Below are 26,802 nucleotides of genomic sequence, written 5' to 3' on the forward strand. Positions count from 1 at the left end.
GCGCCTCCTTCTCTCTCCCCCTACATGTGCCTCCTCCCCTCTCCCCTTACATGTGCCTCCTTCCCTCTCCCCCTACATGTGCCTCCTTCTCTCTCCCCCTACATGTGCCTCCTCCCCTCTCCCCTTACATGTGCCTCCTTCCCTCTCCCCTTACATGCCTCTTTCTCTCTCCCCCTACATGCGCCTCCTTCACTCTCCCCTTACATGCGCCTCCTTCATTCTCCCCTTACATGTGCCTCCTTCCCTCTCCCCTTACATGTGCCTCCTTCCCTCTCCCCCTACATGTGCCTCCTTCTCTCTCCCCCTACATGTGCCTCCTCCCCTCTCCCCTTACATGTGCCTCCTTCCCTCTCCCCCTACATGTGCCTCCTTCTCTCTCCCCCTACATGTGCCTCCTCCCCTCTCCCCTTACATGTGCCTCCTTCCCTCTCCCCTTACATGCCTCTTTCTCTCTCCCCCTACATGCGCCTCCTTCACTCTCCCCTTACATGTGCCTCCTCCCCTCTCCCCTTACATGTGCCTCCTCCCCTCTCCCCTTACATGTGCCTCCTTCCCTCTCCCCCTACATGTGCCTCCTTCCCTCTCCCCCTACATGTGCCTCCTTCCCTCTCCCCTTACATGCGCCTCCTTCTCTCTCCCCTTACATGTGCCTCCTCCCCTCTCCCCTTACATGTGCCTCCTTCACTCTCCCCTTACATGTGCCTCCTTCCCTCTCCCCCTACATGTGCCTCCTTCCCTCTCCCCTTACATGCGCCTCCTTCTCTCTCCCCCTACGTGCGCCTCCTGCTCCTTGTTTCGTTCTTGTTTCTCGGGCTCTGGCTGCGTTCTCAAAGTTCACGGTCTTTCCAAATGCCAAACGTTTCATCGGATCTGCTCAGAGTCTTGCTCGGTCCAAACTCCTGGCGCTGCCGGCCTGTCGCCTCAGAGGGAGGCCACGGACTGACCATCTGCCCCCGACGCTCCAACGCACGCACACGGCCCGCCATCACGGCACGCGGCCCACGATCACGGCCCACGATCATAGCCCACGGCCCACGATCACGGCACGCGGCCCACGATCATAGCCCACGGCCCACGATCACGGCCCACGATCATAGCACACGGCCCGCGATCACGGCAGGCGGCCCACGATCACGGCCCACGATCGTAGCCCACGATCACGGCACGCGGCCCACGATCACGGCCCACGATCATAGCACGCGGCCCACGATCACGGCCCACGATCATAGCACGCGGCCCACTATCACGGCACGCAGCCCACTATCACGGCCCACGATCATAGCCCACGATCACGGCACGCGGCCCACAATCACGGCCCACGATCATAGCCCACGATCACGCCATACGGCCCACGATCATAGCCCACGGCCCACGATCACGGCCCGCGAACACAATCAGTGTCCGAGCGTCCGAGATTCCGACGTTTGAGTGGTCTTTGATACCGTGTAACTCTTCTCTTTATTGTTTTAAAGTTTGTTTCAGAAAAAGACAGATGTGTGGATGGAGTTGTGTAATTGGAAAGCCTGGAATGTTCCACAGTATAACATTAAGCTCAATATTAAGCAGGCTGCACCCAGCACTCTAACCGCTCTGCCACTGTGCATCCCCCACACGAGGAGTCTGGACACGTCGAACTTTCCACAGCGATTTAAAAACACACAAACAAGTCCATTCATCTCCATTCGACCAGACGTTTCTCATTTGAGGTCCACGTCTCTCTCGATGTTCCTCCCGCAAGACAAACGCTCTAGACTTTCCCATCACCTCCTCTCTCACACCTCCTCACGTCTCTCTCCTCGCGCCCGGCTGAGCTCAGAACGGTGGACGCTGTTTGTTTGAAACCCACTGGACCGAGACAGACACCAGACTCTGAAACACGCCCTTCCCACAGACGAGACGACCTTACGACTCGCTCCAAAGTCAAACCAACGACAGAGGAACACGACAAACGCATCTGAAGATACTGGATGGATTTAGAAGACGATGATCAATGTTTAATAATTTGGTCATTCCATCGTGATTGTTTTTCCCTCTTATAGACTGTTGCCATTTAAAGTTTGATTGGAGCTTTTTTTTTAGCATTATTTATTTATTTTTTAATATGGACATTGCATTTACACTGGACGAACCAGATGGAATGTGCTAATTTTCAACCGTCCATAGGGGTGGAAACGTTTAGGGCCAATTTAGAGTTGCCATTGTGCCTAACACATGCATGTCTTTGGACGGTGGGAGGAGTCGGAGAAGGTAACACGGGGAGGACATTCAGACCCCACCCAGAGAGATCATGTGATGTTGGTCTGGTCTGGGTATCGAACCCATGATCTCCATCTTGGGAGGCAAGAGCGCTAACCGCCTTTTCCACCGTGCACCCCATTAGCACTAAAACTTTGCAGCTACAATGTAACGCTGCAAATCAAACCAAAACCACATGTATTTATAGTCGTATAAAGTATTGTAGAAAAAGATTCAGTTGTATCATCTGGACTCTGTTTTTAGGAAAAAACTAAACTCATCCAAGATTCTCAATCTGCGAATCAAGACCGGGAACTCATATATTTCTTCTTCTTCTTTGGTGTTTTATGGCGGTTGGTATCCAAATGTTACATTACCGCCACCGACTGTAGTTAGACTTTATTCTTCAGACTACACTCCTCATCCTACTCTGAGTAAGACCGGCCCACCGGAAGGTTGAATCTTAAACCACCGTTTCTATTCAAGAACAATTTTGTGGGTAGTTTGATAGTAAACAAAGAGGTTAGTTTCAAGTGAAACCAAAAACACCCTTTTTCAGGAGGTCCCGCCTGGTGGCAGGTCTTATTCCGAGTAGGGTAAATATCTGAGTTCCCAGACTCGCTTCGCAGATTGAGAATGACTCTTGGATGAGAGTGGAAACGTTTAACCCTAACCCGAGTCCAGATGATACAACTGAATCTTTTTCTACAATGGAACCCTCCTGGACGAATGAGGGATTACACCCACATGTTGTAGTAGTTTGTAAACGTCTAATATGTTTCCCAGGTTTATAATCGTTTTAAATTGGACCGAGACAGATATTCTACGTTCCCGATGTGCGTTCAAACGTAGCGTGCGATGTAAACGTATCATAAAGAACGTGCAGTGCAGGACCACTACAACGGTCTCTACCCGGGGCCCAGAACATTGTGTCTCACCCCTGATCTGAGGGTGAGGGCTAGGGTCTTCCCTGTCAGGGCTAGGGTCTTCCCTGTCAGGGCTAGGGTCTCCCCCCGTCAGGGCTAGGGTCTCCCCCCGTCAGGGCTAGGGTCTCCCCCCGTCAGGGCTAGGGTCTCCACCGTCAGGGCTCGGGTCTCCCCTGTCAGGGCTAGGGTCTCCCCTCGTCAGGGCTAGGATTTCCACCGTCAGGGCTAGGGTCTTCCCTGTCAGGGCTAGGGTCTCCACCGTCAGGGCTAGGGTCTTCCCTGTCAGGGCTAGGGTCTCCCCCTGTCAGGGTTAGGGTCTCCACCGTCAGGGCTAGGGTCTTCCCTGTCAGGGCTAGGGTCTCCCCTCGTCAGGGCTAGGGTTTCCACCGTCAGGGCTAGGGTCTTCCCTGTCAGGGCTAGGGTCTCCCCCCGTCAGGGCTAGGGTCTTCCCTGTCAGGGCTAGGGTCTTCCCTGTCAGGGCTAGGGTCTCCCCCCGTCAGGGCTAGGGTCTCCCCCCGTCAGGGCTAGGGTCTCCACCGTCAGGGCTCGGGTCTCCCCTGTCAGGGCTAGGGTCTCCCCTCGTCAGGGCTAGGATTTCCACCGTCAGGGCTAGGGTCTTCCCTGTCAGGGCTAGGGTCTCCACCGTCAGGGCTAGGGTCTTCCCTGTCAGGGCTAGGGTCTCCCCCTGTCAGGGTTAGGGTCTCCACCGTCAGGGCTAGGGTCTTCCCTGTCAGGGCTAGGGTCTCCCCTCGTCAGGGCTAGGGTTTCCACCGTCAGGGCTAGGGTCTCCCCCCGTCAGGGCTAGGGTCTCCACCGTCAGGGCTAGGGTCTTCCCTGTCAGGGCTAGGGTCTCCCCCCGTCAGGGTTAGGGTCTCCACCGTCAGGGCTAGGGTCTTCCCTGTCAGGGCTAGGGTCTCCCCTCGTCAGGGCTAGGGTTTCCACCGTCAGGGCTAGGGTCTCCCCTGTCAGGGCTAGGGTCTCCCCTGTCAGGGCTAGGGTCTCCACTGTCAGGGCTAGGGTCTTCCCTGTCAGGGCTAGGGTCACCACCGTCCCCCCCGTCAAGCCGTGAACAATGACTCAAACGCACAAAGGCTTCTACGCTCCCTCTCGTCCCTCCCTGTGAACGCTCTGACAGGAGGTCGCAGCCCAAATTCCCGATGCTTTTTTTTCTACCGTCTGTGGCGCCCTGAAGTAAACAGACTCACGTTTGCCGACAGCTGAGACGTCAGGGTCGCCACCTTCTCCTGAGACGCGTCCAGCTCCCGGCGAAGCTTCCGGATTTGCTGTGGAGGAAAAACACGCCGCGTTTTACTCTTGTCAAGAAGAAGTGGACATAAAAACGATGAGCGGATTGTTCTAACACTTTTACTTGACTAATTTCAACACAGTCTATTTTACCAAGTATCAAAGAAGAAGTATAATACGTACAATGGACAGTATAATATGAATGTATGAATACCAACATGCAGATCATAAGTGACAGACATGATACAGTGTGGTGCATTTACCGTAGTGTTTGGAACAGTTTGGCCCTTGGTTGGGAGAAAGAAAAGTACAAGTTAACACTACGTTGCTTTGCTTTCATGTAAATGCGATGGAGGAACAACATGACACACGTTTATGGTTAATATGATGAGACACTGGCGGGTTATGGTCAAAGCGAGCGAGTTTGGAGAGACGGTCTGGGTGCAAAAGTTATGAGCGTTTAAAAGGGACGTGTTAGGGCGTATCCAGGGCAGGTTTTATAATGACACTTAAACACATAAATCTGGGCTTTTCAACTTTATTTTCCCAAGGGCCAAGGTTAATACAAAATATCCCCAATAATGTTCCAATAACTCTAGTCAATAATAGTAAAATACAGTAAAATAACTACTGACTAGATTTGTGTGAGAAAAAAACATTCAACATGCAAATTAAACTTGGACGGGACTAGAACCAACCGGATCCAAACCAGGACTAACTCAGAATCGAAACAGGTCTAAAGCAGAATTAAACAAGGACCAAACCAGATCTGAACTAGTGCCAACCCAGAAATAATCCAGTAAACAAGATTTTGATGTTATTTTTTCAGTATTTGGATGGGTTGTGGGCCGGATTCAATCGCTTGGCGGGCCTGATTTGGCCCCCAGGCCTTATGTTGGATCGCCCTGACATAAATGCCGTATTTTCCGGACTATGAGTCGTACCTTTTTTCACAGTTTTGGCCGGGGTGCGACATATACTTATATTCATACTTATATACTTATACCTCGATAAGTATATGCGATTTATATGTGATATTATTTGTTATTTTCACACTTGAAACCACATTTCATTCTCCAATGCGACTTATATATGGTTTTTCATCTCTATTATGCATTTTTTGGCTGGTGCGACTTATACACTGGTGTGACTTATAGTCTGGAAAATACGGTTGTACGATATATTTATGTAGGTACCGACTTCCATTTTAAAGTTGTTGAAACGTCTTTTTTAACGATTTTTAAAACGATTTAAAAAAAAAACATTGTCTTGATAATTTAAGCTTTTTCTATGACAAATGAGGGATTTTGCAGACGGGAAATGTCATTTTGAGCACTAAAATGACGAGAACTAGAATATATTGTTCGTATATGTATTGACTTTTTAAATATGAGCTTCACAAATTACAACTCGCGGACAAATATCACATTTTAACCTCTGGATGCACCGAAACAAACACACGGACCAAAGCAAACTCAAGATAACTTAATTTGTCTCATTTACGATGACGAAGAGGCGGGGAAAGGAGGCGGAGAACTTAATGGATGAAATCAAAGGAGAATCAGTGATTGGCCGAGCAGAACTCACACAATGATCCCAAATGAAAAAGTGCAAAGTTCGGGTTCGGAAACGTGGAATAATTTGTGAGAGGATTAAAACACGGGGATACGGAAAGCAATGCAACACAGCGTTAAATTGCTTCATTGTAAAACTCTCAGAACATTATTAGTTTGACTTTAGCGTTTTTTGTTTCTTTTTTAGAATAGATCACTGCTTGTGCTTTGATTGGCATTTGGAGAAAGACAGAAGAAGTAGCATGGAGTCACACAAAGCTCAAAACGCCGCTCAGAACATGCAACAGACAAATGTATTTATCACATGACGACTGTAAATTCTCTACAAATTAATTCATTCGGAATTGCAAGTAAAAGTACTGTACTTAAGTAACATTGTAGCTGTCTGTACTTGACTTAAAGCAGAACTATGTAACATTTTGACCTTATTAAACGTCTGTGTAAGTCCCTGTGTTGGTTAAATATGTATTTTTGTGGCATTTGAAATGTTCTGTGTCGCCCCCTGCTGCCTCTGAGCCGAGAACCGACTTCGACCCAACGATAACCCTCCTGAGAAACCCTGGCTCTGTTTTTATTATTGGTGATGTGAAATGTGTCTTATTATGATAAAAAAAAAGAAAGAAAAATGTAAAAAATTAAAAAGCTTTTGCGTCTGTTCTCTGACAGTGTATTTTCACACGAGACCTCCAGGGGGAGCTCTACCGCCAGAGTTACTAAGTTCTGCTTTAAGTCATTCTTACAGCAAATACTTTTTGCTTGTACTACATCTGAGCGCTAATGTACTTTTCCTGGTTTCTTGGAATGTTTTTCAGCACTTTCACGGCAACACACTCAAGTAAACGTTTAGAGTTCACGTGCTAGCTTTGAGCAAACAAAAATAAACTTAAACAGTTCTCAAAACCTGTGTGAAATACTTGTACTTTTGACTCGTTAAGTACATTTTCAAACTACTTCTTCTTCCACCGCTGCAGAATTTTGAGCCACATTTCTTTACGTTGCACCTGACGTCAAAGCAAGTCACGACGACGCTACAAACGCTAAAAATGCAAAAAATGCTACAAAGCTGCAAATGCTACAAATGCTACAAACGCTACAAACGCTGCAAACGCTACCAAACGCTACAAATGCTACAAACGCTAAAAATGCTACAAAGCTACAAATGCTACAAACGCTACAAACGCTACAAAGCTACAAATGCTACAAACGCTACAAAAGCTACAAACGCTACAAACGCTACAAACGCTACAAAAGCTACAAATGCTACAAACGCTACAAATGCTACAAACGTGTACCTGGACCCACAGAAAAGCGTCATGCGTGACTTCTTACCTCAGAATGCGCCTTCTCCTCCGTCTGCGGGAGAAACGACAAAACAACGGCACAAACAGATTACATTTCTGACACGGCGGCGCCATCTTTGATCCGCTCGGACACAACGCGACGCGCGAGAGGCGTTTGTAACACGCGGAGGAGGCTAAACGAACAGGCCAGAACCGTTATTAAAATCAAATCAGACCGGCGCAAAATATCACACGCGCCGGGGGAGGACGGACGCCGACGGAACGGGAAAATAGTTTAAAATGTAAATGACGGAACAAATCGAATTCGCCAGAAGGGAAAAAAAACGCTGCGAGCTTCTGCCATGGATAATGCGACGGAGTCTGTAAATGACACGGTAGAAGCTGACGAACGAATCGAAACGTGAGGAGAATTTTGAAGAGTCTAATATTTATTCTATCTCAGGTAATTTATCATTTTACTCCAATTCAATGTTTTTGTGAATTCTGCACCGGAAATAACAGGTTTTAAGAGTTGTATTCAATTTCCAATGTGTGTACAAGGAATGTCAAGATTAATCAAGGGTTAATTGATATTTGTGATTATTCAGAAATAAAAAATTATAATTGGTAAAGAAAAAATATTATCAGCTCAATGAATACTCCAAAAAAGTAAAACCACATGCAAAGTACTTTTCCTCTGGCCGTTAGTTGACCTAAAATGGTCAATTGGATGCACAGTTTATGATAAATAATGTCAAACTCGTCGTGTTGCGTTCTCATGGCAACAATCGCGCGTCTTGTGTAAGAAGTGGAACAAATTTTGTCACAATAATAGTAATAATCGTTGATACTGCGGCATGCCTGGTGTGTATACGCAGTACACACACTGTGTACTCACCGCAGAGTAAAGTGAGGAGGTGCTGGAGACCAGAGACAGAGAGGAACCATGAACTGTGGACACAAAAACACACATTTCGGCTTAAAACAACAGATTATAAAGATCTTAAGGCGCTGCACCTGATTTTACACTAGATTTGCCCCAGTGCATTATGGGAAAAGCTGTTTTTATTGACAATTTGTATTTTTATTGACCCGACAATGGTATAATAATAATTTACAATAAATAAACAAGTATGCCAAAAATAATGTGCATCCGTTTATTTATTAAATCCCATCTTAATTTAAATGTATAATTTTATTTATCTGAATTAGAAGAGTGCATATTAATTCATCATAAAAATAAATAAAATAAATAAAATAAATAAAATAAATAAAATAAATAAAATAAATAAAATAAATAAAATAAATAAAATAAATAAAATATAAATCAATGAAATAAAAATACATTTAAATAAATACAAATACATATATACAAAAATAAAATAAAAAACAAACAAAAAAGAACAAACATATAAATATACCCGTTGTTCTAACTTGTCCTGGACCAAATTTTGTGTCTAATTAAAACAACGTATACATTTGATCTATATATTTGTACCTTCGTCCGTGCTGTCCCTGAACGACCCCGAGCGGCTGATGGCGCGCGGCCTGTCCTCCAGAGACGTGGCGCTGCCCCCTAGTGGATGTCCCTCTCCGTACAGGTCGAAGGAGTCCTGGGCCGGGATGCTGTTGGACCGGCTCATGCTGCTGGAGCCGGGGGCCGCGTACTGACCGCCGTTGGTCGGACTCACTGAAAAAAAACGTATAAAATCAATTTTGTTCGTGGCGTCAAGATTTGTTACTTGGTACTTTTTGTGTCCATAATTTCACGTCACATTAATCATTTATTCGTCCCTCGAGCACAACATATTTTGGGGAGGCAAACTTTTGGTTAAGCCGCTCCCACAGCTTGGAACGCTTTTCAAACTGAACTGAAACTTTGCGCGCTGGTTCCTTTACAATACAAGAGTCATACAAGAGACTTTAATTCAGACATATTTATCTGTAAAGGTCAGTGTTTCTAAACCGATTGAACGCCAAATTCCTCAAAACAATAAATCCTCAAAATAAAATTTTATTTTGTTAAGTCAAATCTATTTCAATGAGCTTTTAACCTTGTTGTTTACTCAGAGTTGTATTTTGATTGATTCCTGCAGGTTTGAGTTAATCATGTTTTGTCCTGCATCTGAGTACTCAGAAAATTCCTGTTTTCACCTACCCCCTATACCCTCCCACATGCCTGTACTTAGCTGTGATTATTTGAAAAATGACAGACGCCAAGTGACACAAGTAAGAGTCTAAAATGTCACGTAGCCACTTCAGAAATAAAAATAAAAGACAATTAAGATGTACAGTTCTGTTTCCACGTTGTTCTAGATCAATCCCGCGGTTTGCAATGGACCAAACGTGAAATGGCGATCTGCTTTTGTGCAGCCGTGCGTTCGCTTACGGAGGTTGGAGTAGTGGTATTTGCCGGCGTTGTTGCAGGCGGCCCCCGGTGGCGACATGGGCGACTGTCCCGTGTCCTGCAGGCCCCCGGTGGAATGGGACCGGAGCCACTCTTTGCCCTCCTCGTGCGAGGCCTGGCGGGACGACGGCGGGTACCTGCGGCGGGACAAAGACGCGTGAGACGGACGAGGAGACAAAGCAACACTGTGGAACGTTACGCTAAAGCTCTGCTAGTCACACTTTGGGGAGGGTGTAGTGTGCGCTTCAATGGAAGACTGGGGCTGCCGTGTCCTTGGGCAAGACACTCCACCCTCCCACGTTCCCCACAGGGCTCGCACACAGGGCTCGCACACAGGGCTCGCACACAGGGCTCGCACACAGGGCTCGCACACAACATGAATGTCACGTAGTGTTGCTTTAATGCAGTATCAAACTCATGCCAGTTTAAGCAGCATGCAGCGCCGCCTCTCTCACCATTCATCCCCCTCTTTCTTTCTTTCTTTCTTTCTTTCCTCGCTCTCTTTCTTAATCTCCCTCTTTCTCTCGTCCATTCTTTTTCCTTCCCCCTCTCACCTCTTTTGTTCCTTCTCTCCCCCTCTTCTTCTCTCCCTCCCTCTCTTTTTCTCTCGCTCACTCCCTTCATCTCTTCATCGCTCACGCCCTCTCATTCTCTGTCTTTCTCCCTCTTTTCTCTACATTAATTTCCCTCTTTCTCTCTCTCTCTTTCTGCCGCCCTCTTTCTTGCCCTTCATTTCCCTTTCCCCTTCTCTTTTCCTCCCTCTTTTACTCTCTCTTTACCACTTTCTCTCCCTTAATTTCCCTCTCTCTCTCTCCCTCCTTTTTCTATCTCTCCCCTTCATCGCTCCCTAATTTTTTCTTTCTCTCTCTCCCTCACTTTCTCTCGCTCCCCCTTCATCTCTCCCATGTTTTCTCTCCCTCCCTCTTTCTTTCTCTATTTAATTCAGTAGCCTTCATCACAGCTTCAGTGGTCATTTGTCCTGCTCTGACCTCCCCCTCCTCCCCCTCCTCCTCCCTCTTCCTCCCTCCTCCTCCGTCCTCCCCTCCTCCTTCCCGTCTTCCTCCCTCTCTTCCTCCTCCTCCTTCCTTCCTCCCCTCCTCCTTCCCGTCTTCCTCCTCCTCCTCCCTTCCTCCCTCTCTTCCTCCCTCTCCTCCCCTCTTCCTCCTCCTCTTCCTCCCTCTCTTCCTCCTCCTCCTTCCTTCCTCCCCTCCTCCTCCCTCTCTTCCTCCCTCTCCTCCTCCGCTCAGCAGTCGTTCACTCCTTATCGTCCGCGCCACAATCGGCCACATTTAATCCAGGGAGAATCATAATTGGGTTTGTATTCATGGCGTCGGAGCGTTCGCGGCCTTTTGGAAAAGCCCATTACAGCCGCTGTCATGTCTGACCCGTCTCGTTTCCTCCGGCTCGACGCAAAGAGTTTAGAGTCCGGATGAAACGTGTGCGACGGCCCCAGAGTCAAGTCCACATTCAGCGAGTCGTCCGGCGAGCGGCATCGTGTGAAACGTGCGGATGTGAAGGAGGTGAAGGAGGTGGAGGAGGTGGAGGAGATGAAGGAGGTGGAGGGCGTGAAGGACATGAAGGAGGTGGAGGAGGTGAAGGAGGTGATGGAGGTGGAGGAGGTGGAGGAGATAAAGGACGTGGAGGGCGTGAAGGACATGAAGGAGGTGGAGGAGGTGAAGGAGGTGAGGGCGTGAAGGATGTGAAGGAGGTGGAGGAGGTGAAGGAGGTGAAGGACGTGAAGGAGGTGAAGGACGTGGAGGACGTGAAGGAGGTGAAGGACGTGAAGGATGTGAAGGAGGTGAAGGACGTGGAGGACGTGAAGGAGGTGAAGGAGGAGAAGGACGTGGAGGACGTGAAGGAGGTGAAGGACGTGAAGGATGTGAAGGAGGTGAAGGACGTGAAGGAGGTGAAGGACGTGGAGGACGTGAAGGATGTGAAGGAGGTGAAGGACGTGGAGGAGGTGAAGGAGGTGAAGGACGTGGAGGACGTGAAGGAGGTGAAGGACGTGAAGGATGTGAAGGAGGTGAAGGACGTGAAGGAGGTGAAGGACGTGGAGGAGGTGAAGGAGGTGAAGGACGTGGAGGACGTGAAGGAGGTGAAGGACGTGGAGGACGTGAAGGAGGTGAAGGACGTGGAGGACGTGAAGGAGGTGAAGGACGTGGAGGACGTGAAGGAGGAGAAGGACGAGGAGGAGGAGAAGGAGGTGAAGGACGTGGAGGACGTGAAGGAGGAGAAGGAGGTGAAGGACGTGGAGGACGTGGAGGAGGTGAAGGAGGAGAAGGACGTGGAGGAGGAGAAGGAGGTGGAGGAGGTGAAGGAGGTGGAGGAGGTGAAGGAGGAGAAGGAGGTGAAGGACGTGGAGGAGGAGAAGGAGGTGAAAGACGTGGAGGAGGAGAAGGAGGTGAAGGAGGTGGAGGAGGTGAAGGAGGTGGAGGAGGTGAAGGAGGAGAAGGAGGTGAAGGACGTGGAGGAGGAGAAGGAGGTGAAAGACGTGGAGGAGGAGAAGGAGGTGAAAGACGTGGAGGAGGTGGAGGAGGTGAAGGAGGTGGAGGAGGTGAAGGAGGTGGAGGAGGTGAAGGAGGAGAAGGAGGTGAAGGACGTGGAGGAGGAGAAGGAGGTGAAAGACGTGGAGGAGGAGAAGGAGGTGAAAGACGTGGAGGAGGTGGAGGAGGTGAAGGAGGTGGAGGAGGTGAAGGAGGTGCAGTGTCTGTTTAAACACACGTGACATTCGTTTCCATCTAAATTCACCGTCCAGAGCATGTGATGTGGGACTGATTTGACTGTGTATTGTATTGTATGTTGTATATATATATATTGTGTATATATATTGTGTATATATATTGTCGAATATACATATTGTTGTCTGTGTATTTCTCACTGTAAGTTTTGTGTTTTTATTATTTTATTCTGTGTTTTTGTGAAGTACTTCTGTCTGTAAAAGGTGCTGTACAAATAACATTTAATTACTAACAAAATCCGAGATGTCATTTTGAAACATTTTGTATTGTTTACTTATAGATAAATGTATGAAAAATGTATTGTACCTTTTTCACCAGGTAAAGTTTTCAAATGTAAATAAGGCATTTTTTATGTGTGAAATGTCATATAATTCTGACAAAAAAGGACAGCACCAGGTTTGAATGTACTGCTTCATTTTGAATATGTATTTGAATAATATTGTATAAATAAATAAATAAATAAATAAATAAATAAATATATATATATATACACACATACATTGAGAGAGAAATGACCAAACAGCTTAATAATGCAGGTAACTGAACTTTCACATGATCTTCTGGTTTGAAGTTGAATTATAATGATATTATTGTGTTCTTGGAGGTTGAGACTGTGACGTACGACCGTGTGTCACTGTTGAACTATTTTTAAGACCTGGATTCCTCTCTTTTTGTCTGTGGCTAAAAACACTTTGAATGGAAATGAACGTGACGAGAAAGAAGCACAAAAACACATGCAGAAACACTGAACACTTTTTCCCTGTGGTGTCGATCTCAAGCTAAGCTAAGCGGCTAACGCTAGCAACTTTGCGGCGTAACGTTATTTAAGAGTGTTTTTGTTCATATTCTGGAGTCAGAGCTTTGTTTAAACAGCTCTTCTGCTTCAGTTTGTTGTGTCCAGTTAAAGACCTGTCGCTGTTGTTATTCCCACTCTCGCAATGCATTGTGGTCTATATTACCGGGTTAAGTGAACATCGCTGGACACTACTTTTCATAGTGTATTCTGGGAAATTTTTGAGTGCACTAGTTTTCACCTGCTGGACATTTGAAAAGCACTGCAAACGACTCGAGCCCTAAACAGCGCCCTCTGTAGGGAAGAGTGTGGACATTCAGACGCGGCCTTAGTAAATCTGTTAGCAGGAAGCCGTTAGCATTAGCCCTCAAAAATCACAAGTGACGAATAATCACGAAGATTTGGGCGTAGCCTCGTTTAACGTCATTATTGAAATGTGTAAACCTTTTGATAATAATGAACACGTTATGAACTGGCATCTGAGCTAAAGACTAAACATCCTCTTTTACTTTGGTGATATTATGAAACAAACACGTTACATACAGTTTAATAAAGGACTAGCATCTGAGCTAAAGACTAAGTGACACTAAACATCCTAAACATGTTACATACAGTTTAACAGAGGACTGGTTTGATCGAGTTTGAGTGGCGAGCAGAGAAAGATCAGGCCCCCCACAATGGCATGTTTTTGGACCAGCAAACTTCACGTTCCCAATTTGGAATACGCATGTTTTTGTTATGTTTTTTTGCGATGTGAGCAGTGCAAAAGATAACCACACACACTTGCATACGCACACACACACACACACACACACACACACTGCGTCCCCATAACTCATGCACAAGCGTTTGTCCCGCTTCTGTCGTCGCGCCCACAGAAGCAGAGCAGAGATGGAAATGTACCTGAGTCCCTTTTTAGGCAGAGTGTTTCTGTCGAGGGGCATGCTGTTAAAACAAGGATGAGTGGATTAGATGGACACCGCGGGAAATCACAGCGCAAAAAAAAATATACAAAACCGCATTAGTGAAACAGACTTGAACTGTCGATGATTTAAGCAGGTTTGACTGGTTTGGATTTATTTATTGATTATTTCATGTCAACTCGTTTCAGATACTGTTTCCTTTGCTACTGAGACGTAACCCTAACCCCTAACCCTAACCCCTAACCCTAACCCTAACCCACCCTAACCCACCCTAACCCTAACCCACTCTAACCCTAACCCACCCTAACCCCTAACCCACCCTTACCAACCCTAACCCACCCTAACCCACTATAACCCTAACCCACTATAACCCTAACCCACCCTAACCACTAACCCACCCTTACCAACCCTAACCCCTAACCCACCCTAACCCACTCTAACCCTAACCCACCCTAACCCCTAACCCACCCTTACCAACCCTAACCCACCCTAACCCACCCTAACCCTAACCCACTCTAACCCTAACCCACCCTAACCCCTAACCCACCCTTACCAACCCTAACCCACCCTACCCACTCTAACCCTAACCCACCCTAACCCCTAACCCTAACCCAAACCCACCATAACCCCTAACCCACCCTTACCAACCCTAACCCACCCTAACCCACTCTAACCCTAACCCACCCTAACCCTTAAACCTAACCCACTCTAACCCTAACCCACCCTAACCCTAACCCACCCTAACCCACCCTAACCCACTCTAACCCTAACCCACCCTAACCCACTATAACCCTAACCCACCCTAACCCCTAACCCACCCTTACCAACCCTAACCCACCCTAACCCACCCTAACCCACTCTAACCCTAACCCACCCTAACCATAACCCTAACCAAATCTCTCCGTACATCATCATCACAATATTTATTTCATGGTTATATATAGTGATATTTTAAAGGGTCTAACCAAATTGTAGAAATTATACTTTTTCCTTTTAAAACATCTTGAGACTTGACTTGTTTATTGTCATATTCCAAAGATTTACAATATAAACTGTAACATCCTCATGGTCTATGTAGTTCCCACGTTTTTTTTGTTGTATGTTAAGCTTGTAATTCAATATCTAATAGCCCAAGAGACTTTTGACACGATATCACAATATTTCGGTTATAGTTTACGTCCCTACTCGCTGTGGAGAACCGAGATAACCGATGAACCGATAAACCGAGACCAGGGATCCTACACCTTGTCTCACATCTCGGAGGTCCTGGAGTAGCTAAAATAGTAAAAATATGATTGAACTGTATTGAAAGAAGTATCTAAAACACAATAATCTCGGCATTGCACGTGAATAAATAAATCCAGTCGACAAACTGCTCAGATCAGGAATAATCATTTGAATTCAAGCCATTTCAGCGAATGCGGAAATACGTTTTTTTTGCCGTGTACAGTGAGAAAAACATTACATTTAACACGAATGACAGAATTTATGTATGGATAAAACATTTACAGGACACGAGACACGTTCACACCAAAACAACACACACTTTGTATAATCCATTGTTTCATTTTGGAGACAATAACACTATAAATATAAAGACAATGAGGGGCTGAAGCTAATGCTAATGAGACTCACGGTGCGTCTTTTGCGTCCTGCGAATGTGACGAAATATAACGGTATTTGGATAAAGCCTGTTCTGTCTCAAGAATCATTTACTTTTTGCTAAAATCTTTCATAAAACGACTACATGAGACCACCGCAGACCCTTTTACTTAAGAAGTGTGACTAAGCATAATATTTATTTAAAACTAGAGCGACATGATGAATGAGTGATTGTTGAGTTCTGAGATTTAGAGCTGCAACAATTAAGCCAATAATCCTGACTAATCAACTATACAAATATTTTTTTAAATCCTAGTTGTGTTTTGATAATCGTAATTGTCAAGTTGGACTAAAACACATATGAAAATTGTCAGCGACATTATTAAACCAAATGTCGAAAAATAAAATGTACTTAATTTCTAGAAGCATTGTATTTGTTTTTAATGTATTTTAGAAGTCTTAATGTACAAAATAAATAACAGTTTTTCTAGTCAACTCTAAAATAGTCGTTAGTTGCAGCCCTAACTCAGATCCCGGGTCTACCGTATTTACTGGACTATAAGTTGCACCGGAGTATAAGTCGCACCAGCCCAAAAATGCATAATAGAGAAGAAAAAACATATAAGTTACACTGGAGTATAAGTATATAAGTATAAATATAAGTATAAGTCGCACCCCGACCAAAACTATGAAAAAAGTGCGGCTTATAGTCCGGAAAATACGGTATATTTGACTAGTTTCCTGCAGCTGCTGAACGAAGAGTGACTATATACAACGCTGTGGTCATCCCGTTCGCACTGACCCGTCCTCAAATGAAACAACCCTTTTGCTCTGGGGCCCCGTGGCCTTACTCACCCCTCGGACAGGGTGGACTTGACACTGGCGGTGCGCGACACCTTGGGGCCCTGGTGCAGGCCCAGGTCTATGGACTCGGAGCTGGTGTGCAGGCTGCTCATGCTCTGGCAGCTCAGCGTGTCTTTACTGTTCCAGGGGCGCGTGGCCGAGGGCAGCGACAGGCCCGAGGAGTCGCTGCACAGCTCGCCGCAGCCTTTGCCGTACAGGGGGCTGCTGGCTCCGCTCGGCCCCGCGCTCAGGCTGCCCGTGCCCGACGACGGGGAGTCCAGGCTGGGCTGACGCGCCAGAGTCCCGTGGGGGCTGCTCAGGGCCGAGGGGCACTTCCCGGAGTCGGGGGTGCCCGGGGTGCTGGCTTTGCTGCTCGCTTTGGAGCCAAACAATCTATTAGAGAGAATTTAGAGAATTTAGACATGCTCAGAGGGGGACAATCTGCTGAGCAATGGAGAGGTTTTAGGAATCAGGAGAGGGAGGTTAGTGCGTCCTACAAAGTGCAGCGCTTTGGAAGAGGGAGCGGCCTACAGTTTGTAGGAGATTTTTCTGTATACTTTATATTTATGTAAAGGTTATTTCAGAAAAAACATATAAAGAGGTCATTTGCAAAAACAGGTCAGTGGCATTTGAATTTTTTTTTTTTTAAGGTTTTGTCTAGTAAGTTAAATATAGTTTAGTGCAATACAAATATTATTCCATCCCTAATATATACATTTGTATTCATATTGTGTGTCGAAGATGTATAAAAAGAAAATGAAAAATTTGAAATTGACACATTTGAAAATTTGATAAATTGGAAAAATTGGAAAACATTGAAAACATTGACAAAATTGAGTGTCTGTTTTTGCAAATGAACTATTACAATTCAAGTGTGATTTTCTAACTCTGCTGATAAATAATTAAGCTTAAAATGAGAAACAAAAATTTGGAAAAACATGACCATCATAAATAAGATAATAAGTGAATAAGTGCTTGACTTAAGTAACAATTATTTGAAAATAAGACGATTATAGAGCAAGCATAAAATGTATCCTTTTAGAAGAAAGGATTAGCAAAAAATAAATAAAATACTTGAAAAAAAACCCACTGTAAATCTTAATTTAAGACTAAATTGTTATATAAGACAAAAAAAATACTAAAACCAAGATAAATAATACCTAACTCAAGCAATTATTCACACATGATTTAAAATTGCCATTTTTTCATATGTAGTTGTAAAAATATTGAAAAAAAAATTATACATTTACTTTTATTCATAAGCATTTTTCTCTATTTGAACTCTAAACTTTGAACTAATCTACACTGTCAAAATACGGTGCACTTTGTAGTCCAGTTGGGTCGTTCATCGCCAATGGTTCATGAAGCAGTGAGATTATTTAAAGCAATGACTTTAAGCAACAGGAAGGGCAAAGAAAAAGAAAAGAAAAAGGAGGAGGCACAACTTAGAAACATCTCTTTCACCCTCGCTCGCTCATTACTCACCGAAAACCCTTGACGAGTTCACATTGACACAAGTGCTGAGCCTGAACGCTGCTGTTTTGCATAAGCTGCTCTGTTAGCGCAGCGTTTACTCCTGCTTAGCGCGTTTTAGCTCGCCGAACCCCGTCGCGGTGGAAATGCGACGGATGCAAACGGAAGTGCGATGTAACGACTTTGTGAAATTGGAGCTGGGGAAACTCCCGTCTGTTTGATCGAGCATTTGAACACGGCGTTTTGTTAACACGAACGAAAGCCTGGGCTGTAGTTTATCTTTAGTGCAACGGCCGACACGCGGGAACGGTAAAATATATGTGCTAACTCTACACGTCCTTTGAAATAGAGGTTTATAAAGTAATATACTCAGAGCAGAAATATGAAAAGCTTGGGCGAGTTTGAATTGGATCTAGGATTATTGGATTTATGTTATGTTGGCAATAATGGGAAAATAATGTCTTTTTTTCTTGAAGATATAGTCCAATTTGTGATATGGACGTTTAAATATACGTACGGCAACCAATTCAATACGTTTATTTAAATTGGACGGAAGCTTAGACGGAGAAACGGGCAAAGTTTGGCGGTTCAAACATCTCGATATCTTCACTTCAGCTGTTTTTGTGTTTCACAGGGAAAAGCACTGAACACTCGGGCTGCGAGGCTTTAATCGATTAATCGGTTGATGGCGGTTTAGTTGACCAAAATATGCACGAGTCGACTTTTATTTGAGATCATTCGGATTTGTATGGGGCGATGGCAAAAGGAAGATGACAATTTTGAAGTTAATCATGAATTTTAACTGCTTTTTTACATGTAAATAAACAGTTTCCTACTATTTTTCTGTACAAACGGTTGTGAACTTCCGTGCGGCCACAGTTTGGGTCGGACGTACGGCAAGAGATCCCCGTTAGTCGACAAAACGGTCGGCAGAACATGGTATTAGAAGACCAAGTATTTCTCTAACCCTATACTTTATACCTACTGTCATTGTTGCGTTTTTACTCAGCACATTTAAATTCTAATAAACATGTTGCTGGTACTCTTCGGTAATCTAATCGCACGACGTGTTTATACTGTGTCCTGCCCTCATGAAATAAAGGATTTTTACATGTTTTTCTGACCAAGTGAGTGCCTGGTATTGATGTTTTCCAAGTACACAAAGTTGTTTGCCGAAGACGCATTTTCCTTTGCACTTTGAATCCCAGACCGACATTGTGAAAAATGCCGTTAGATCAATAAAAGAATCCCACCCTGGTCACTTTAGTTCAATGTGCACGATTTCTACGTCACTTAATTTACTGATGATTGAAAAAAAATCGTTTTCCACTGAGCTGCCAACGTCTGGGAAGAAATGATCAAACAAACACGGCTTTGACGACACAAAACGATGAACGGCGATTGGTTGGTATGAAATGCAGGACGGATACGCAACAGTGAAAGACACAGAGGACGGAAAGGCGCCATCGTTTTCTTTTTTTGACCTTCTCACCTTCTGAACGTGGGCGAGGCGATGTCCGGATACTTGGACCCGGGCTGCCTCAGACTGGACTGTCCCGACGAGGTGGGGCTCGACTTCGGCGACGTCGACAGCGCGTTGTCCTGCTCCGATATTTTACAACCGTCCGTTTGGCTGATGGTTATCGGACTCGAGCGATCCGAGCAGACTTTGCCGGCGTCTCGTCTCTTCGCGCCGCTCGCTTGCGTGCCCGACTTTCCGCTGACGTTGGAATCGATGCTGCTCGAGCTGGAGCGATGCGAACTTCGGGACGCGACGGCGCTCGACGACTTCGCCGGCCTCGGCAGCGAGCGGTACTGGAGTGACATCTTCGACCCGCCGCAGCTGATCAAGACGGCGTCGTCCTGAGGCTGCGATCCGTCCAAGCTCGTTTTGCGCACGCCTACGATCGCCGCGCCTTTGCCCAGGGCGGATTGGGATTTCGGGGCTTTTCCTAACGTGGCGGAACCGCTTGCCAGGGTTGCGCCGCTGGACGTGATCAGAGCGCCAGACGGACCGGGGAGCTTCTTGAACCCGAAAGAGCTGGACGTGGGCGGGCGAGCGATGCCGGACGGGGGTTTCTTGCCTTCGTCGCCGCTGCTCTTCCCGGCGTCTGATGGGGAACGTTGGATCCCGGAAGAAGATTTCGATGAGGTTTTGCCCTTTTCAGAAGCTTTGGCGTCGTCTGTTTTACCTAAGGATGGGAAATAAATATGATTGATTAGTGGATGTGCACTTTATGTTTTAAGAACCCGGGCAAAAGGGAACATCATGAGATTCTGACTCTTTTTGGGGCACCAACCAAGTGCCGTCGAAAGTACTCTAAAATACAGGTTTATAAGGACTATAAGAAATCCAAAACATATGCTGTGCTCCTTTGCTGGAATTCACATTTGGTTTACTGTGACAATGAAGGACGGTTGTCATAGCAATAGCTCTTTTGAATGGGGAAAGGTCTTCAAATCAGGAGAGAATCATTTGCCAGAAACACATGAACAGAGCTGTAAAAGATGATGTAGAGTTCATTCTGCTTGGATGTTCCAGAGTTTAACGTTACAGTTATTTATCTCCATGGAGACAAGCTGGTGACACGCCCCCAGGACAAGTTACAGGTTAGATCTGTGGCGCAACAAGCCAGCTCACGGTAAGAATGCATGCTTTTAAAGGATCTGAGAAAACGACTATAATTAATGGGTTTATTAATGTCATACTGCGGAACATTATAGTCAAGACAATAACATGATCACTTTTAATCTGAAAACTATTTTTATACCGTTTGGATGCTGTCCAGGAAATAACATTCTATACTCCAGACGTTAATCCTCATTTAGACCCCAATTAGTCCTCAACAAAATCCTTAATCAAATCAAGAAACAAAAACAGTCTTTATTTGAGAAAGGCATCTTAAGCATCTGCGAGAAAGATTCCGTGCAAGAATAGGAGCGTCTTTAACGAGGGAAACAAATCCACAGCTTGTTCAAACAGAACTCTTGCGATTACAGGAAAACGAGCTGCTGCTGCTGAACCGCCGCGACAACGGACTTCTATGTTTGGATATTCCTCTAAATCTGCCACTGCTCTTTCATTACAGACTCATGAATAATGCACGAACTCTTTGACTAACACTTCCCACAGTCACATGCAAGCCACTACTCTAAAACGATAAACAATGTTACTTTTTGGGGTTTGTAAAGAATGCTGTTGCACTTCATATTTAGAAATGTATCAATTCTCCTGCAAAAACGATCAATACTGAAGACTCATTAGAGCTCGGACATGTGGAGCTCTGTGATTGAGTTCTAGTGATCGACGAACGTGATCGGGATGTTCAAATACTTGCGTCACGACAGCAAAACAAGTTGAGAAATCTGACATCGTTCCCTCCGCAAACGCGCGAAGCTCCTCGATGGAATCGCTTATCGTGGAGTCCGTGTTTCAGCTAAAATAGGCCTAAATACTTCCGTCTGCGCCGCCATGTTTGTGCTGGTTAGTTTGGGCACTGCACCTTCGTCTTTTGCCCAAACCACAACGCTGCCCTGTGATTGGCCCAGTGTCGGTTCTAAACAGCGGACAAGATCAAGATGGATTCTCAACAGTTTGTGAACTTGCTGGCCAGGTTCAGTTTTCACAGTTGGAACCAAAAACAACAGATATAAAAAGAGCTTTAATGTGAATATAATGTGACGGACCAGGATATTACTGAGAGATCTTTGATGATGTCTTTGTTTTTCATTTCTATTCGTGATGCAAATGAGATTTTCGCTCTCTTACCCGTTGTTTTGAGGGCAGTCGACGGGGTCTTGGTCCTCGGGGGAGTGATGCCGACCTGAGCACTCATGCCTCTTCTCCAGGAGCCGGTCTGAGACACCTGCCCCAGCGCTGCCCCCTTCTGGCCCTGCTCCTCGTACTGCGTCTGGTGGCCCTGGTGGCCCTGGTGGCCCTGGTGGCCTTGGTGGCCCTGGTGGCTCTGGTGGCTCTGGTGGCCCTGGTGGCCCTGGTGGTTCTGGTGGCCCTGGTGGCTCTGGTGGCCCTGGTGGCTCTGGTGGCCCTGGTGGCTCTGGTGGGTCTGGTGCCCCTGGTGGCTCTGATGGCTCTGGTGCGTCTGGTGGCCCTGGTGGCTCTGATGGCCCTGGTGCGTCTGATGGCCCTGGTGCGTCTGGTGGCCCTGGTGGCTCTGGTGCGTCTGGTTGCCCTGGTGGCTCTGGTGGCTCTGGTGGCCCTGGTGGCTCTGGTGAGTCTGGTGGCTCTGGTGCCCCTGGTGGCTCTGGTGCCCCTGGTGCGTCTGGTGCCCCTGGTGCGTCTGGTGGCCTTGGTGCGTCTGGTGGCCTTGGTGCGTCTGGTGGCCTTGGTGCGTCTGGTGGCCCTGGTGCGTCTGGTGGCCCTGGTGGCTCTGTGTCTGGGCAGAGGGCGAGGCGGCGGCGGCGGCGGCAGACTTCCATCGCGGGGATCCACTGGCCTGGTCCATGCTGCTCGCGTCCTGCTCCTCGTCCACCTTCTTCAGGTCCTCGGCTCCGGCCCAGCTGCTGCTCACCTCCGGGTCGGCATGCTTGGACCGGCTGCCCTTCTGCGACTGCGGGAGACACACAGGGGTCAATACACGAGTAGCGCTGAACTAGCAAGGGAAGAAAACAATCAAACTGCTTTTTTTTCTGACCGATGATTGTGATTGAATCGCCCATTTACGTTTTTAAGTCCATTCCATCCAAGGCTGGACTACATTAGCAGGTTTAACACAATATGATGGCCTCTACCTGTACCCGTCGAGGTAAAAGGTAGAGAGTGCTTTCCAGAGGAGGGGCTGAAACAGGGAAGCGTGCCGTTACAGCCCATACTCAGCCCAAGGCCCAGTCCATCTGCTCATCCGAGGGTAAGGCTAGAGACTGTTCTCTAGCTAAAGACTGCACTAATCAATCAAAAAAACACTTTGCGTACATATATGAGGCACCAATAGCACTGTAAGAAGGTGAAAAGTTCTGAAAAGTTAATTTTGCATGATATGGAACCTTTAAAGATTTCCAATTCCACAACTGTTTATTTTGTTCTACCTTTATTTATACATCCTGCTTAAAAAACCCTCACTTTGCAGTATTGTACGGCTGCATTTGCGAGGTCCTTGGTCCTTGATGAGAATGAACCGATGTTCCGACTTGTTTGCGTTCATGTGATTTTGTCAGGTAAATCGCCAATAATAAAACCACTGAGTCTCACTTTTTAATCAGCGTTTTAATAGAGCTATTGGTTGTTGTTTGTCTTCTAAGTCACAACACCACTGCCCCCCCTCACCATCACAGACTCCCACATCCCCACAGTGGACTCCCTCCGCTGTGTACTTCCTGCGGCAGCTGAGAAAAGCCAATCTGACAGTGGAGATGATGGTGCAGTTCTACACGGCCATCATTGAGTCCATCCTCACCTCCTCCATCACCTCCTCCATCACCTCCTCCATCACCTCCTCCATCACCTCCTCCATCACCTCCTCCATCACCTCCTCCATCACCTCCTCCATCGCCTCCTCCATCGCCTCCTCCATCACCGTGTGGTACGCTGGAGCCACAGCCAGGGACAAACGGAGACTACAGCGCCCTCTGTTGAGAAGGTGATCGGCTGCAGACTTTGGGACGTGTACATATTAAGTTTATTTTTAATTCTAATTTGTATTCTTATTTTTTTATCTTATTGCTTATTGTTATTCTTATCCCATAGTTGATTTAAACTGTTTAACTTTTTAACTTATTCATTGTTCATTGTTTTATGTTGCACCGAATCACCAAGACAAGTTCCTATGTTTGTGAATTTTGTTCATTGACAATGGCAATAAACCATTTCTGATTCTGATTCTGAAAAGTTATTTGTTTTGAAAAACATTTTATCATTTTTACTAGTTAAGTGTCAGGTCAGTCTTCCACAAATCTGCTCTTATGATATAATAGACACGGACACTGTAAATTGTGTGTATATATTCAGTATTTAGAATATTTAGTACATTTAGTTCAACCAATTTTGTCTTCATTCCTTATTATTTTGTTGTAGTCTAAGTAAGTAGTCCAAGAGTTCTTCTCCTCACTTGTGCATCTTCTACGTGACATTTTCTCGAGTTCCAGTGTTACATCAACTGAAAGGAGAACTGTTGCAACCATAGAAACCAAGGTTCTCTTTTGTCCTGAACATAAGTAAGTCAATAGTTCCCTTTACGCTCCTGCTTCTCTTTAGAGGTGAACACACGTTGGTTAAGATTAGCATTTAAAAGGAATGTGGATCATTGACAAAGCTCTGATCAAGTTTTGTCTCATGGAAAACTAATAATACCGTATTTTTCTGGATATAAGTCGCACCATTTTTCATAGTTTTGGCCGGGGTGCGACTTATACTCCAGAGCGACTTGTATGTGATATTATTTGTTATTTTCACACTGGCAACCACAAGAGGGCGCTCTAGGCTCTAAGCGACGCAGAAGAAGAATCTGCACTTCCTCTTCCTCTGGAGTTTGTGGAGTTGTTTAGAAGTGACACAGAGGAAGAAGAATTCAGTGGATTTAGTGATTTGGGGTAAAACTGATGCTTTGCTAAACTTGTTAGCATGTTCTTTATGCTATAGTTATCTGAATAACTGTTCATATGTTACGCTAACATACCAGACACTTACCACAGTTCTGTCCGTGCCTCATGTAGCTGAAGGTGTTAGCGTTAGCATACGTCATGTAGCTGAAGGTGTTAGCGTTAGCATACGTCATGTAGCTGAAGGTGTTAGCGTTAGCATACGTCATGTAGCTGAAGGTGTTAGCGTTAGCATACGTCATGTAGCTGAAGGTGTTAGCGTTAGCATACGTCATGTAGCTGAAGGTGTTAGCGTTAGCATACGTCATGTAGCTGAAGGTGTTAGCGTTAGCATATGTCATGTAGCTGAAGGTGTTAGCGTTAGCATACGTCATGTAGCTGAAGGTGATAGAGTTAGCATACGTCATGTAGCTGAAGGTGTTAGCGCTAGCATACGTCATGTAGCTGAAGATGTTAGCGTTAGCATACGTACACCTATTCACCATGTTCTCTCATCTGTTATTATTTTAAACTGCATTTCAAGATGAAATCAAATCATGATGAAATCATGATATCAAATACATTTCCCCCCAAAAATGCGACTTATACTCCAGAGCGACTTATATATGTTTTTTTCTTCTCTATTATAATTTTTTTGGCTGGTGCGATTCATAGTCCGGATAATACAGTACGTCTTCGATGTCATACTGTGGACTATTCCAGGCCAAACCAGGTTCACATTCAGACACCCTTTACCTGCAGAGCTCTGGTACTTTAAATACAAAGGATGAAAGGTCGTGGACCGCTGACCTGTCCGGTCTTGCCCTCGTGCGAGCCGCTGCTCCCGGTGTACTCGGCGGCCGGAGCGTTCACGTCGTCCGTGCTGATGTTGTCCAAAGTGTCGCTAAGGCCGCTGCTCACGGAACTGCTGTCGTCCCAACTGCAAAAGAAAAGAAACGAAAACGCATTCTTATTGGACCGAGACGCAGCCAAACGTCACATGACGACGTTTACATGACGACGCAGACACTTTAACATGAGCTGAACGTTTACACAATTACACACTGAACATTACGTAACACATTTTCAAAGATGAACACGCATGCCAAGGAGGGAAAAATACTGAACTCGAAGCTCATAATTATACACGAGCTTCACAAAAAGTACAAGTTGCGGTATAGTAAAAAATGAAAGCAAAAAAACAGAACAAAAAAACATTAACTACTATTGTCGGTGTAATCCCTCATTCGTCCAGGCGTGTTCCAATGCTGTGGACCCACATATTAGGTTTACAAGAGAAGACGCTAAGGAGAATCGCTTGGCCTTTCTTGATTGTTCCACGATCAGAGGAGAGGACGGGAAACTCCAAATAGAAGTATATAGGAAACCTACACACACGGACCAGTATCTGCTCTTTGGTTCCAACCACCCACTACAGCACAAGCTGGGTGTGATCAGAACCTTACAACACAGAGCTCAAGGTGTGCCCACCAGCTCAGAGGGCAAGAAGAAAGAGGAAAAACATGTCCGAAATGCCCTCTCAGCCTGTGGTTACCCCGCTTGGGCTCTCAACAGAGTGAAGAGAACCAAGAAGCAGGACAAAAGGGAAACTGAACAGAGAAGGAAGGGTGTTTCTATCCCTTATGTGTCTGGCCTGTCGGAAAAACTGCAGAGAATTTTTAGACAACACGAAGTCCCTGTTTATTTTAAACCAGGAAACACTTTAAGACAAAAACTGGTTCACCCAAAGGACAAGTTGCCGACTCAAAAACAGAGCAATGTAGTTTATTCGATCCAATGCAGTGAAGAAAGCTGTAAAGAACGGTACATAGGTGAGACAAAACAGCCTCTACACAAGAGGCTCTATCAGCACAGAAGAAATACTAGTTCAGGACCTCAGAGTGCCGTGCATCTCCATCTTGAAGCCTCTAATCACTCGTTTGAAGACGGTGAGGTGAAGGTTTTAAGCAGGAGAAAAGATGGTTTGAAAGAGGAGTCAAGGAAGCTATTTTTGTTAAAAAAGAAAGACCTTCTTTAAACAGAAATGGAGGGCTTAGGTTTAATCTTCCTGTTATTTATAATGGGTTACTGAACCCCTGGAAAGGTAGAGGACCAGGACCAGGACATTTAGATGCTAATCAGGTACTCAGGGTGGTTGAGCCAGGGTCTCACAAAGACAAAGAGGATTCTAATAGCCCATTAAAATTCTGAATAGGCTAGCTCGGTAGATAC

The 26,802-nt window shown here is 45.8% G+C and overlaps 1 protein-coding gene across 2 annotated transcripts in view; it reads right to left on the reverse strand.

Annotated features, from left to right (window-relative positions):
- nav3 (neuron navigator 3) overlaps positions 1 to 26,802 on the reverse strand; it is a 339,677-nt gene that overhangs the window by 30,799 nt on the left and 282,076 nt on the right. For both annotated transcript variants that reach the window (XM_072453275.1, XM_072453276.1), the window contains exons 14-24: positions 25,381 to 25,510; positions 21,809 to 22,607; positions 19,532 to 20,231; positions 16,579 to 16,959; positions 14,102 to 14,143; positions 9,650 to 9,804; positions 8,759 to 8,950; positions 8,159 to 8,211; positions 7,310 to 7,333; positions 4,670 to 4,693; positions 4,367 to 4,444 (exon numbers count right to left, since the gene is read on the reverse strand). In XM_072453275.1, coding sequence (XP_072309376.1) covers positions 4,367 to 4,444; positions 4,670 to 4,693; positions 7,310 to 7,333; positions 8,159 to 8,211; positions 8,759 to 8,950; positions 9,650 to 9,804; positions 14,102 to 14,143; positions 16,579 to 16,959; positions 19,532 to 20,231; positions 21,809 to 22,607; positions 25,381 to 25,510 — 2,578 coding nt within the window. The remainder of the gene's footprint in view (positions 1 to 4,366; positions 4,445 to 4,669; positions 4,694 to 7,309; positions 7,334 to 8,158; positions 8,212 to 8,758; positions 8,951 to 9,649; positions 9,805 to 14,101; positions 14,144 to 16,578; positions 16,960 to 19,531; positions 20,232 to 21,808; positions 22,608 to 25,380; positions 25,511 to 26,802) is intronic.

The sequence above is a fragment of the Eucyclogobius newberryi genome, unplaced genomic scaffold (assembly GCF_026437365.1).
Source record: "Eucyclogobius newberryi isolate DKJ021-1_F unplaced genomic scaffold, fEucNew1.0.hap1 SCAF_2, whole genome shotgun sequence".
NCBI classification, from domain to species: domain Eukaryota; kingdom Metazoa; phylum Chordata; class Actinopteri; order Gobiiformes; family Gobiidae; genus Eucyclogobius; species Eucyclogobius newberryi.